Source organism: Halichoeres trimaculatus, unplaced genomic scaffold, assembly GCF_033239565.1.
Source record: "Halichoeres trimaculatus isolate MK-OKI-2021-1 unplaced genomic scaffold, fHalTri1.1 fHalTri1_scaffold_22, whole genome shotgun sequence".
Classification (NCBI taxonomy): Eukaryota; Metazoa; Chordata; class Actinopteri; order Labriformes; family Labridae; genus Halichoeres; species Halichoeres trimaculatus.
Window position 1 is genome coordinate 8,611,102 of NW_027437200.1, and position 13,724 is coordinate 8,624,825.

A 13,724-nucleotide genomic window follows, 5' to 3' on the forward strand; every position below is an offset into this window, starting at 1 on the left:
CATGAGGAAAGTGGTCTGTGATTCGTGCTTTGTGATCATGTGCATATCATGTGGACGTGACGTCTCACGGTGAGCCAATCAGAAGATGAATATCAAAGAGCTTCCGTGGCCACAGGAGCTTGTGTCTGAATTGTGCATCATGGCTGCTGCTAACGACCAACCAGAGCTTGAAGAGCCTTCCCCCTCGCTGTATAATGGCAAGTTTTTGGTTTAATAAATGGTTTTGCGTTGTTCCATACTGTACCGAAAATGTACCAAACCGTGACCCTAAAACCAAGGTACGTACTGTTACACCCCTACCTATTGGGTTACCACTTGTGGATTCAGTTTGAAAAATTCATTCATTAATTCCCTCACTACTAAATATTTCTCAGGCCACTGTCGGTGGTATTATTACTTTTAGTTCGGTGTGTGGAGGAATGTTAGCGGCCTGCACTGAGTCCTGACTTCAACCTGATGGAAGACTTTAGGGATAAATTATAGTGGGGACTGCAAGCCAGGCCTTCTCGTCCTACATCAGTGCCTGACCACACACGTTCTCCCGGAAAAATGTTAAAAAATTCCCATACTTTGTGGAATGTTCAGATACTTTTGGCAATGCCCTGTTGATCCAAGTGCTCACAACTCAGAGAAATTTGTTTGAATATAATATTTGATGTTACAAAGAGTGGATGTTGCATCATGATCAGCCTCTTTGATGACAAAGGCTCCTGAAACATTCTCTGCTGGATTTGTAGAAAAGATGAGGAATGGTGAGAAGAAATCTAGCAAACAGTACCACAAGAGTCCTTGAACGTTCCAAAACTAGAACTGCCTGCCTCAAATCCACAAAAGACTGTGTTCTGTATTCTGGGATTTAGAGGCTTTGTCTGTGATTTTAAAGGTTGTTTTGGTCAACGGTGTAGGTGTGATGTAGGTCTCATAATGCTACTTGTTGCTTCTGTGCATCCCCTGGTTGCATCAGAACAGTATATAGGAGCCTGTGGAGGTGGCTCTTTTGGCTTCAAAGCTCACAGAAACAGAAACAAAGCGATGTTATTTCATGTTCAGTCAGTAGCCTACACACATCTGAGGGACACAGTGATGGAGATCAAACCAAGAGCTGAGGCCCAGCAGCACTGATTCCCCTCTGCTTTAGCTTGTAACTCCTTAAAACAGCACATACTGAGTTTCATGAGTCCCTCCAGAAAGCTTCCATCACAGCACTGACACCATGTAGACAGCCTAATCAAACTTCACGTTTTCATAATCTGACATTTTTTCCAATTGATTTTCCACATATCTGAAACAGACATTTTAACACCTGATAGAAAGCAGCTCTGACACTAATAAAAACTCCCACGAGCCTGTTTCTGCCGTTTTCTCTCCGGTGTTGTAGAGATTTCGTAGCGTCACTCGCCAATCAGACGTGCCGGCCCACTCGGCTGGGTCCATTGATTGCATCAGAGCTGTAATCAGCGCTCATTCAGAGGAGAGTCTTTATCCTGTCGACCAGTTCACAATGGTTATTAAAGAGCCCCTTTGAGGGATTCAAAAGCCCCTTGCCCACCTTTAATCTGCCAGAGGGACTGATCACGGCAATCATGCGACCAAACCTCAGCTGCTGTCTCAGTGTTAACTTTAAAATAGACATTTTCAGTTTCACAAAAGAATGGTGTCAATCAAAATTGACCTCATTCTCTCATTCTTTTTTATATCCAACTTCTTTTCTTTGTCTACAAACACTGTTTAAATGTTCACTCTCTCGTAGCTACTTCATAGCTTGTGAAGTGCTCATCCTCTCTGTTTAGGTAGAAATAGGAATGAAAAAATAAAGTTAAGCACTTCTGTGTAGTTCAAGGTCTCAGAATGACCAACAGACAAAGGGACTGCATTTTTATGAGCAGGGGCTGTGTATTGTTTAGGATTCAGGTCAGTAATAATCCAACATATCTCCTGATTGTCTCCCCTTAAACAAAAGCTGCTTTTCCACCAAGTAGACCTGTTCAGTTCGTCTCGGTACGGCGAGTATTTTGCGGCGTTTCTACTGACTTATCCTGGGACAGATCCCTAAAAGCCAAGACGAGCCGGCCTACTTTTTTGGACCCTTTCGTATGGGTGCCAGACTGAACCGATCCACTCTTGGAAGGTGGAGCAACACACTGCCGACTGTTGGTTGGTCAAAAGAATCGTCTCTTACCCCGACAGCGGCTGCATTTCTCCTGGCGGCACACAGACTTCTCTGAAACAAAGCTTGATTACACTTTGTATCAAAGAGCTACATGCCAATCACAGAGAGGAGGAAATTCTGCATGTCTTCCATCTATGCTCTTTGTTTACTGTGTCGCATTTTTCTTCTTTGTTGGATTTATTAGCGGGGTAAACTGTTAGGACGCCACACTGTTGCTTACACGCTGCCTACCACGAGAGGGCAGAGTTTGCTGTGGAAACGCAAATGGGATCAGGCTTAACTGTACCAAACCATCCCAAACCGTAGTGAACCAACCCGGACTGCTTGGTGGAAATGTGACTAAAGATCCAGCCAGGACAGAAACAAGATGAATGAAAACTACAAACTGTTCTAGGTTTGATCAGACATGTGGCGGTGCACATGTGGCGGTGCACATGTTGGCGTATTATTGTTTATATTTTAATTTCCACAGCAGTTGAACAGCCTTTCATTATCACAAAACTTCATCTTCATAAGTCCCATTGTCATCAACACGTGATAGCTTGGTGTTAAAAATTGTCCGGGGTTACTCACACAGAGCTGGGTCTGAAAGTTTCTCAGCTTTGAAAGGAGACTGTGGATCAAATGTGGTCAGGTAACTCATGCCTGCTGAGAAGAGACTGGCTTAAGTGCTTAGGGGTTCCCGAAAGAGCTCTTAAAGTAAGAAGAGGACTACGAGTTGAATGGAGTGATTCATTCAGCCACAGGTGGACAACAGTGAAGGGTATGACCAGTGACTCAGAGCCCTGCTGTGATGGGAGCACGAGGTGCCTTTCTCTGGTAGAGCACAGCAGGCCAGAGGGGGTGTAGATCTGGATGAGAAGCTCCAGGTAGGCAGGGGCTTTGTGTTAGCAAAAAATATAGGGTTTGAATTTGATGTGAGCACTCTGAAAGGGTCAAACCTCTAGCAACGCTCATAGTATTTATAACACTCTCCTTCTTTGACGTAGAAGTTTGTGTGAGCAGCAGCTGGAAGCCAGCAGAGAGTGATGGAGAAAATGACTGTTTTGTGTTGGTGAAAGACCAGACTGGATCTCCTGCAGATGCTTTTGAAGTGAATCCATTAACGTAGAAAATAAAAACCATTAGAAATAAACTTCACTAAGGCTAAGTGTTTTGCTGTGTAATGTAGCTACAGCTTTAGAAGTTCTGATGGTAAATCAATATAAGAAAATGATTCAAAAAGGCTCAAACTGGTGCACACACAATGATCAGCACGCACTAAAAATCTTTATTAGATGTGCAGTCCATGCATGCACGGTTAATAAAAGCTCCAGGTTCAGACACTGAGGCTGACAATGTTTGGGCAGTGTTTAATCTCAGTTTAAAGGTCTTCCTCTCTCAGTCTGTGTTAATGTCACACTCATTACTGTAATTGATTCTGACACCAGAGCAGCAATGTGACCTGCTGCAGGACAATGATGGGAGATGATGTACAATCAGCTAATGTTTGTTCATTTAACCTCAGAGGAAATTATTGTTCCAAGTGACGCAGACAAAACAGATTGGTCTGCATGCATTTATGCTGAACCAAACACAAAAACAAACTGTGTCATGCTTTTAACTGTTTTAAACCAAAACTGGTTTTCAAATCCAGTTAAAGAAAATCAGCTATATTTATTTTTTACAGGGAAAGTTCTTTTGGCATCTCAAATGTTAAAGAACTTGTTAAAGACTCCTGTTTAAGGTTCTTTCTCTCATCTCCCCAGTAACTGTCAGAATTTGGATTTTCTGTTTGAAATGTCTCACTTGAACTCTGTTTTTCTTTGGGCGCTGCATGTCGCTCTCTTTTCCCTGACAGGCCGTCAGCCCGCGGACCCCTGGAGCTGCCCAGTGGCTCAACCCAACCAGGATTACAGCCCAACATTGAAGTCCAGGTTCAGTCCAGGTATGAAGCTTCCTCTGTGTGATGACGGTGAAGCTCTGGAGCGAACACGTGCTCTTCTATTATCATGAATAAATTTATAAAACTCACTTTAACATAACTGATACATTTTTTACCAACAGGAACCAAACGCTCACCAAACGGCCAGCTTTAAATTTATTTACCAAAGAAAGTAAACGTGAAACTTTTATGTTCAGAAGCTAAACCCTTTGTAAAGACCCTCTCGACCCCAGCCCCTCTCAGAGGATGATCATCTCCCCTAAATCAAACAAATACCTCAGATCCCTTAAACCTTCAGGGTTGGATTTGTATATTTTAAGCTTGGTTTGAAGTCTACTGTCAATGTGGAGTCCAGTGCTGCAACCCCCTTCACGTACTTCTGCACCTGCACTCTAAATCAGTGGTCACCAACCTTTTTGAGCCCAAGATCTCTAAACCCAACCAGCGTGAATGAAAGATCTACCTATTGAAGGCTTGAGGAAAAATGAAAGACACATTATGTTTCCAGTTTTAACGAGCCTTCATGTATGAATTATACTCAAGTCCCTCGTATTTAAGTGTTATAAGCTGTTTACTTACCTGCTGAAACTGAAATGTGACAACTTAACATTTTACATTATGGGAAAATGGAACTTTAGTGTTTAATAAATTCTCAATCAGTGCCATTCAGTTACCTGCAGTTAACATCAGTTACATGTTAAAGCAGCATCACTTCAAAACATCATATAAAAGATGAGTTAGATAACCAGTGGCGCTGACTGAATATGTCTGTGAGTGCCTTGTAGTCTGGCTCATAGCTACAAACAGCCAGTCTGAGACACTCAGTAGGGTGGCTGACAATAAGATGACGCTTGTTCTTTGATTTGTCTGCATGTGACTGTGTGTCTATCAAACTAATAAGGTGATTAATTGAGTAATAAGGAATGTTGCACAAAGCATTTTCAGTAAATATTTTCTTGGCATTACTGCTTTAAATGTCCATATTGTAGTATTTCAAAGGTTTATCTCATCAATTTTGTCTTTAAAGTCTTGCTTTAAAATAATAGACTGGCTGACGCACATTACGTATAATACAGTTTTATACTAATACCATAAACTGGGATTTAATATCTGTACATTTATAGTAATTCATGGTTCGTAAAGTGGAGACTGAAGTTAAATAAGATAAATGGTGACAATTTGTAAGTGTGCACATCCTGCCCCTCTCCCCCTTGCCATCACTGAGCCACCCAAGTCTGACAGTCTGGACACACCCCTGCACAGAGACACACAGTAATAGTGTGATATGAAAGCTGACAGGCTTTCAGTTTTGATCACCAAAAGCTGGAGGAAAACTCATTTGTTGTTTTTAAAAAACAGTTTTGATGATTCTTTTTTCCGATTTGAATTCCTTGAGCAATTTTTCCAGCCATTGTCCGTATTTGTCAAGAATGTGTGAGCTACGGGGCTGAACTCCATCATGCGTGATGAGGAGTGATTCATTTTTCTATTATTTTCAAGATCTACCGGGAAAGCTTCAAAGATCGCCCAGTCGATCATGATCGACAGGCTGGGGCCCTGTGCTCTAAATAGTGAGTTCATAAGTGTGTTCACACTGACAGTATGGAAGAACACTGTGCACTTTAATGCCTGAAAAAGCTCCAGTGGACCAATCAGGTCAGACTAGCTCCTGATTGGTCAAAAAAGGGAATCGCTGACGTCGGCAAACCCCAAAAATTCCAAACAGTTCATTTTAGGTCAGGATTTTACATTCACAAGCACTACTAAATGCAGCTTGTATCATTAAATATCACATTTTGTGGGCTGGGAGGAAAGCCAAAGAGCCACAAATTTCACTAAAAGACTCGATCAAGTGATTTTTGCATAATATAGGACTTAAAAATACTGTGATTGAGATGTTACAGATCAACACGCAGACATTATTGTATTCAAAAATGTTTTTATGAATCCCTCTGTGGAACTTTGTGTTTAAAGCCTAGTATCTATAGAGAAACAAAAACTTCCAACTTCACTTGACAACAAATGCTGCACACCTGACCTCACTGTTAGATTTTAAAAGCCTTTTTTGCATGAAATGTGGCAGCTTGGAGACACTCACCGTGCATAAAAAATGAACCTTTTATAAAGCTGCAATCACTGATCTTTGTTATGTTGATGGAACAAAAATTTAAAACCAACAGCCAAACTTTATTTTTGTGCAACTTTTGCTTCTTTAATACTCTGATTTTCTCACATCAGCATTTCTTTCTTATTCCTCCTTCAAAAAAACAGTGGCTCAGACTTTTACTACTCTACATGTTAAATTCAGACATTTGTCTTTCATGAATTCACACTGTTATTGTGCAATTCAATATTCCATTGGTCAGATAATTTCAACAATCTGTAACTCTGACTGGAGAAATAGATTTTTCTTGCAGCCCTCCTAACTGCACCATCCTGCAGAAGAACCTTTTGGATCTTTCAGAAATGAAATCACTTTTATTATACCAGGAGAAAAGTGATGAGGAAGTGAGACAGAACTCAAGTAAAATAAACATTTTTCTGCAGCAAAGATTGAACATAAACTTGGAAACCTGAAACTCTAAACATATCGTATAGCGATGTCTGGGCTGAGGCTTGTTTGCTGAGTCGAGTGTTCCTTTACCTCTTCAGCTGAACTTTCAGAGTCATTGTGCCCCTGAAATGCCCAAGTATTGCCCTTGTTTGTTGACTCTCGATATCCTCTTTACATCTTATTGCTCAGGCTGTAAATGGCTGAAAAAATGTTTTTGGGGAAATTTATGAAAAATTCTGAAAGTCAGATTAAACACCCAGACAGAGTTGCAGGGTGTCTGGTTTTGTCCTTTTAAAATGTTGCATTAAATCACAGATTCCCCTCAGGGCTGTGGTAAATCTGCCTCACAGAGAGAGATGCTCTGTTTAATATTTATAAAGTTATAATTTTAAAGAAACTAAAGTAATAAAGTCTCTCAAAAGATTAATGGGAATAGTCCAACAGAGCAGGAGAACAACTGTCCGAGCTGTGATTTCCTTCTTCCACAGATGAAGATTTCCGTTATGGAGCTGATGATCGCTGCATGCGGAGGAAGAGGAGGATGTGGAGGCCCAACAACTACCACCCATACCTCCATCACTCTGCTCAGACACCCAGACACTCTGCGTCCGGCTGGTGAGCTGCAGACACAGAAACCCATTAAGAGAAGGGACACGGGGACTCCTGATGCAACATTAACGCTTCGATTTACGAGAAAGAAATAATTCCCAGAAGATGAGTCACTGTTGGTTTGGAGAAAACTTGTTAGGAAATAAAGCGGATGCAGGGGAGGGAGGTTAAGTGAATTGAACTGTTCGGCTGGTTCTGGATGTGTGGATCAGATTAGTAATTAAGGTTAGATGGAAGCACGGCACTGCTTATGATACCTGCATTATAATTCCCTGTTCGGTGTTTCAGCATGTTCCAAAATCCAATTTAATTTTGGTTTTAGATGATAGAGTTTAACACGCTGTTTCTCGACTGATAAAATGGTTTCTGCTTCCTGGCTGCTCGGTTAGTGTGAAGACAGAGTAAGAGCAGCGTTAGTTCATGCAAACTCTGACTTCATCCCTCTCCACTCTGACACATACAGAGAGGCTCATGTCTATCAAATCCAGCCCTCTGTTCTCCTCGTCTCAAGCTTTGATCTGTAGCCTCAGGCAGCAGGCCACACACAGGTACCCTGTGTCTCTGCTGCGAGCTGCACAGTCAGACTGCAGATATTTGACCCAGAGATCTGAACTACAAACCTGATGGAAGTCCTCAACCCATGGGTCAAATCCGCTCTGTGAAGAGTGTGAAATGTGTTAAGTTTTCTATAACCTGAATTTGAAACGAGGAGCACTCAGTGTGATGTCAGGAGGAAGAGCTTGTTTATATACTTTTTTTTATTAAAGCTTTCAAAGATTTCAACTTTTAAAGGAGGAGTCGTCATTTTTTGCAGCTGAAAGCAAAGGCTTGTTGGGTTTTGTCATCACACTGTGCAGCTTCTTCACCAGTTAACTTCATTTCTAGAAAACTTCAGGAACAGAAATTCACATGGTATACCTTTTTTTCACATTCCAAACAGCTGGATGCTAACTGATTTCATTTTGGTGAGTGAGGAGGAGGATAAGTCTTCAGTTATCTGTAATAATGTCTCTTTAATATCTAGAACAGTGTTTGAACAGTACAAACACAACAGACATTTAAACTTTAAACAGACATTTTAGGTGAGCAAAGGAACTCCACCAACTGTGAACAACATCGTCACCTACTGTGGATGTTTATAGCCTTTGCCAAAAAAATCGCAAACCCCCCCCCTGGCAAATCCTGCCTGCAGGCAACCTCTGAGTGGCTCAACCTGACCTGCTTACCTGAATCCAATTGATGAAAACTCCCTGATGGGGCATCGCCTCGAACAACACCTGACTCTAAAGAACCAGCTCTCTCACAGGAGAGGGATGCCACAGCAAAACTTGTTCGCACACACATAATACCCCAGCATGTTGTTGCACAGTCCACAGAACCATAGCAGCTTTCCACGGCATTTTCATGGAACGGACATAGTGACGATTCAACTCCAAAGTTGTGAGAGTAAGTGAGCTAACTGTTGTGTATTAAGTGCTACATGACACCAAAATGTAAGTAAACATGGTATTGGCTTAAAAGTGTTCCTGTTTGGTACATGAAGCAGTCATAGTGTTAAAATTCTGGCTTCAAATAAGCTAAAAAAGTAGAGGTTACTTCTTTAGCAGTTCATAAATTTACAGACAAAAATGTTGAGGTTTATTTTATTTTAGGATTAGATATTACAAGTATCATTACAATCTCGAGGTTATCCAGCAGTGTGGACACCTATCAAACACAGAGTACCCTGTGAGTTGCAAGTTTATATATTGAGAATTATTTTTGTTAAATTGAAAAACTTTGAGATTTAGTCATTCAAGAAATTAATATTTATTACTACATAAACACGTAAAAGAACTGAAAACCAATTGCCAGGTACCAGGCATTGGTGCCATATAACTTGAAATGTGAGTGAAAGGTACCCATCCCTACCCAGCAGTGATGCAGGAACAAACATTGATGCAGTTGTTTTTACTTGATAGTCTTTTTGGCTCCTGTAGGTCAAAGGAGGGCACAGATTTAATGAGGCTGATCCATAGATATCAGAAAGTTTCTCAGAGAAGCTTTGGTAGTTTATAATCATCAGTCATTCTTAATAGCTTTAGTTAACTGAACCAGGCTCCTCCCTCGGGTATCTTTGCCGTGATTCAGTCTCTGGGAGAAAACTTTAAAGGGAGAGCTTTGGAAAACTCCAATTACTCCAAACACTGATAATAACAGAGCATCAAAGCTAAGAGCCGCCATTAACAGCAGCGGCAACCGTCAGATGGATCATTCAGAGTAACTTTCACATCATTTGGATTCTGACAACGTTTCTCAGAGAGATCAAAAAGAGCTTTCTCTGCAGTTCGTCAGACCAACTGGAGCTGGAATAATCCACGAAGACCGGGGAGGTCATAGTTACATTAGAGCGGCAACAGTGAAACGGTAAAAACTCCTGAACAAAGAAGAGAAACTGAAAACTCCAAAAAATACAAGAAGCAGGAAGCAAGAAAATAATCAAAGCCAGTGGCCACTTTGGGGAGGTCAAAGGTCAAGTTGCGTGCAGGGGATGATCTATAAGGGTCAACAGAGACCATATTTTAAGAACTGGATGCTGCCACTTTCCTCCGTACACAACAACCTGTTAAAACCTGACCAGAGTTTGGCTCAGAGCTTTAAAGATTTATTGAAAAAGCTGGAAATCAATTTCCCTACATTATGCAGAGAGCATTCGTTTAAAAATAAAAACAAAGTTTGCCAAAAATGCATTCAGACTACTCTCTAAGTGTCCAATGTTCTTTCCACAATCGTTGACATATTGAACCCAAGGAATGAAGACCTTCAGGCACATTCAGCAAGATCATACACTCCGCCTTTATGCGGCTCCTGTTACACTTTCCTGGATTTTAAATAAGCACTGATCTGAGGTTTAATGAAAGATTGCTGTCAGATTGCAATGCTGACTTACTACAGATGAATTATACATCAACTCCTGACAAACCATAACTTTGAATGTGTAACGTTCTCTGCCACAGAAGAGTTGAATTCTGGCGAAGTCATCAATTTTTCTTTTAATCTGCCAAAAAATTCAACATAAATATGTAGAAAAATAGCATCGACCAATTAGGTGTCATCAGGCTTTGGTGCCTGCAGAAATCTCCATTCAACCAACAAACAAGTAGTTTTCTTTCCACTTAAGTAGAACTTTAGTTTAGGGCTGCAGCTATCAAATATCTAAGTATTCAAGTATTCTACTGAAAATCCCATCGATTAATCGGATAATGGGTTAAAATACATTTTTGTGTAGTTAAAGAGCAGTTATTTTTTAAATGAAATTTTTTCTCTCTAAGAAATAGAATTTTCTGATACAGCATGTCATGTAGCTCCAAAATTTGTAAACACACTTTGACACATTTTTTGTGCCTTGTACATCTCATCAAATGTTGCGGACCCAAATGGCACCCGTTTCGTAGAATGACCCATTAGTCTCCAAACTCCAGAAAAGAAGCTAGATTTGTTGCTAGTTGCTATTTTGTATAAGAGGTAGCTTGAGGGGTCTGAAAACTCTCTTATTATGGCCTCAGCTCTTTTTGAAATACCACTCTTTGATTTTTTTTAAAATTAAACGATTACTCGAGGCGGAGAAAATTACTCGAGTATTTTTTGTAATCGAGTACCTCGAATCATTAGAGGAATCGTTTCAGCTTTACTTTAGTTATCCAAGAAACAACAGCTTGTTTGTTTTGTTTTTTTGCAGAAATTTCTGGAGAAGTGAGTTCACTTTACTTTTATTCAAGATTACAGTGAAACTGAGACTCAAATGAGGCAGGATCTTTGGGTTGCTCCATTCCAGCTGGCATGTTATTGTCTGACAAATCAATATGGGTGACCAGGTTGATCAAATGTTGAAAAAGCAAACCTCATACATTTTGGCCCAAACCATCGGTGAGAAAATCAATTAAAAAAAACTTGGGGGTTTAGAGAGCGTTCAAATGGAGATTAAAGATGCTCTTTTGGGATATTTTAAGGTGAAGGTTGAATATTCAGTATGAAATGTGCATGATGTTCTGATCTACAGCGATTACGTCAGATATAGTTGATCTAAACTCCATTCAGGAGACGTGTTAAAAATCAGAATTCTATGTTGTTCACTGACTTTCTCTCCTTACATATCTCACCATAATGTTTTATTTTAGCATTGTTTAAACCATTTACTGCAGTTTAATAACCACAACTCACCAGCTTGTTGAACCATATGACTTCTAACTTATAAATACTACAATCAAGGTATCCTTACTGATGTGCTGGTTATCGCTGAGGTAAACTCTAGAGCCAAGAATGGAGTTCAAAGTGACACCTAACGTTTCTCATTTCAATCTCCTTAATTTTCTTGAGTTAAGGAAAAAAAGTGTTGTGGTTTGATAATTATTGATAGCATGATTGTTGTCTTGTCACAGTGTTTGCTGCCTCTTTCAGCTCAACACACAGATTTCTCTCACACAGCTAAAGCTTGTTGGTCAATACCACTGAGTTTACAAAGCTAAACTCCATCAGTTTGGGCCCTGAAAATCTTGTCCTTGGCCACTTTCTGTTTGCAGAGATAAACCAGGCTGTCTCACAGACAAAGTGGATCACAGTGTGAATAAAATCCTCTGCGCCCACGTTTGAGCTGCTGTTTTATCAGAATCATCCTCATTTAACAGTCACCTTCTTCACCTCTTTTCGCGCTGATGAAGCAGGACGACAGATCTGCTGCTCGCTGATATCCATCTCTGTCTAAGCGTGGGGGTTCATACCCATCTTCAATTACATCCCATAAATGTCAGGCTGAGCCTCGCGGGGGGGGGGACACGCTCTGGACGTGAGAGGAATCGAACCGCCTTCGTTTCCACAAGTGTGAGCATTCATTAGGCGTGTGCTTTGCGGAGTAGAGCAGCGATAAGCTGGCAGCAGACAGTCCTCCGGGGTGGAGCGTGATAGAGCAATTAAGATGATAGTCAATTAGGCCATGCTGCTAATTGACTCGTGATTAAAGACCGAGCTGATTAATAAAGTGAAGACGGCGTGCTCTGCCTCTGCTCTGATGGAGAGGAGGTGTGATGGAGAGCCTGTCTGTGATGATGCATGGAGCTCAACAGATGAACGCCTGGCGCTTCTGTCAAGCTGTTTACCTCATAGCTGTGCACTTAGCTTAGCGGTTAAGAGCTGCTGTGAACCTGTCTCTTTTCATCCTTTGGTCCGTAGTTGTCTTCAGACTTCCCTCAAGCACAAACTAAAAAGTAATATTGAGCTTTCCTAGTACCCTTTGGCTTTTGTCTGAAAGTCACTGCTTTGTATTTTCTTGTTTACTCTAAAGCTACTCATGTACTTCAGAAGTTCCTGGGTGTTTAGAGAAAAAGAAAATTTAGATATGTCTGCAAAAAGACAAATAAAGGCTGTCATTTCTCGATTCGTTATGCAGTACTGTTAGTAGGGATGGGTACCGAATTAGGTACTTTTATAGGTACCGACCGAATTCTGTCAAAAGTACCGGGTATCCATTCATGTAAAACCAAAAGGTACCATGTTTAGGTACCTAAATGCATCCTTGTGACTGTGAGGGAGTGGAAGAGTAGGTGATTTTCCATGCTGGACATGAACACAGCATTGCAAGGTTATATATTAATGAATAAATTTGTTAAATCAAAATTTTTTTATTTGTCATTATTAAACAAATTGATATTTTTTACCGGTACCGGTACCGATTGCCAGGTACCAGGCATCGGTACCGTATCGTTTCAAATGTGAAAGGTACCCATTCCTAACTGTTAGTGATCTGTTTCTGGCGAGTCTCAGTTTCACTGTAACCAAGAAGTTCCACTGAGGCCTCAAACCCCAAAAAAAGGTGGTCGATAAATTGATTCATTTACTGCCATCTGACTCCAACTGATCTGTAATCTTCTGAAACAAAGTTCCAATTTCAAGAGCTACAAGTCGCCCATTAGAATTCACCCTAAATTGAAATTGTGAAAATTTTTATGCTCAATCTCAGGCTTAGTGTAAATGAACAGTTAACCCTATACAACGATTTTCATGAATTCAGAGGAACTGTTCAAACCATAATTTTTTTTTTTTGCTGTAATAATAATAATAACATTTAAATCTTTTATAAAATGACTTGACGTTGGATATAATGAAGATTTTTCAGACTGCCTCAAGTGGACACTCAAGGAACTGCAGTTTTTGGTTCATAATATTTCCTTGATTTGAGAACTACGTTTACAATGGTTGTTTTTCAAACCGCCTAATACATACTACATGTGAATGTGGTATGTAGTTGGCACTACATACTACCTAATGCTTTGGCTTATAGTATGTAGTACGACTGTTCTGTTGGGTCTGTTTTGTAGTATTCTAGTCTGGTTTCCAGCTTAGGAAGTCGGAGCTACAGATGATGTTGGATTTTTTTTTGCCTTTATTTTAAATGTACAAAACAATCTATGGGTAGATCTCTGCATTTAGTTATT

General features: G+C 40.4%; 1 protein-coding gene across 1 annotated transcript in view; it reads left to right on the forward strand.

Annotated features, from left to right (window-relative positions):
* Nucleotides 1–8,018, forward strand: part of fam113 (family with sequence similarity 113) — a 28,824-nt gene extending 20,806 nt beyond the window's left edge. The window contains exons 8-9 of the mRNA XM_074661890.1: nt 4,011–4,097; nt 7,137–8,018. Of these exons, the coding sequence (XP_074517991.1) occupies nt 4,011–4,097; nt 7,137–7,267 (218 nt within the window). The 3' untranslated portion in view covers nt 7,268–8,018. The remainder of the gene's footprint in view (nt 1–4,010; nt 4,098–7,136) is intronic.
* Nucleotides 8,019–13,724: the final 5,706 nt, after the last annotated feature.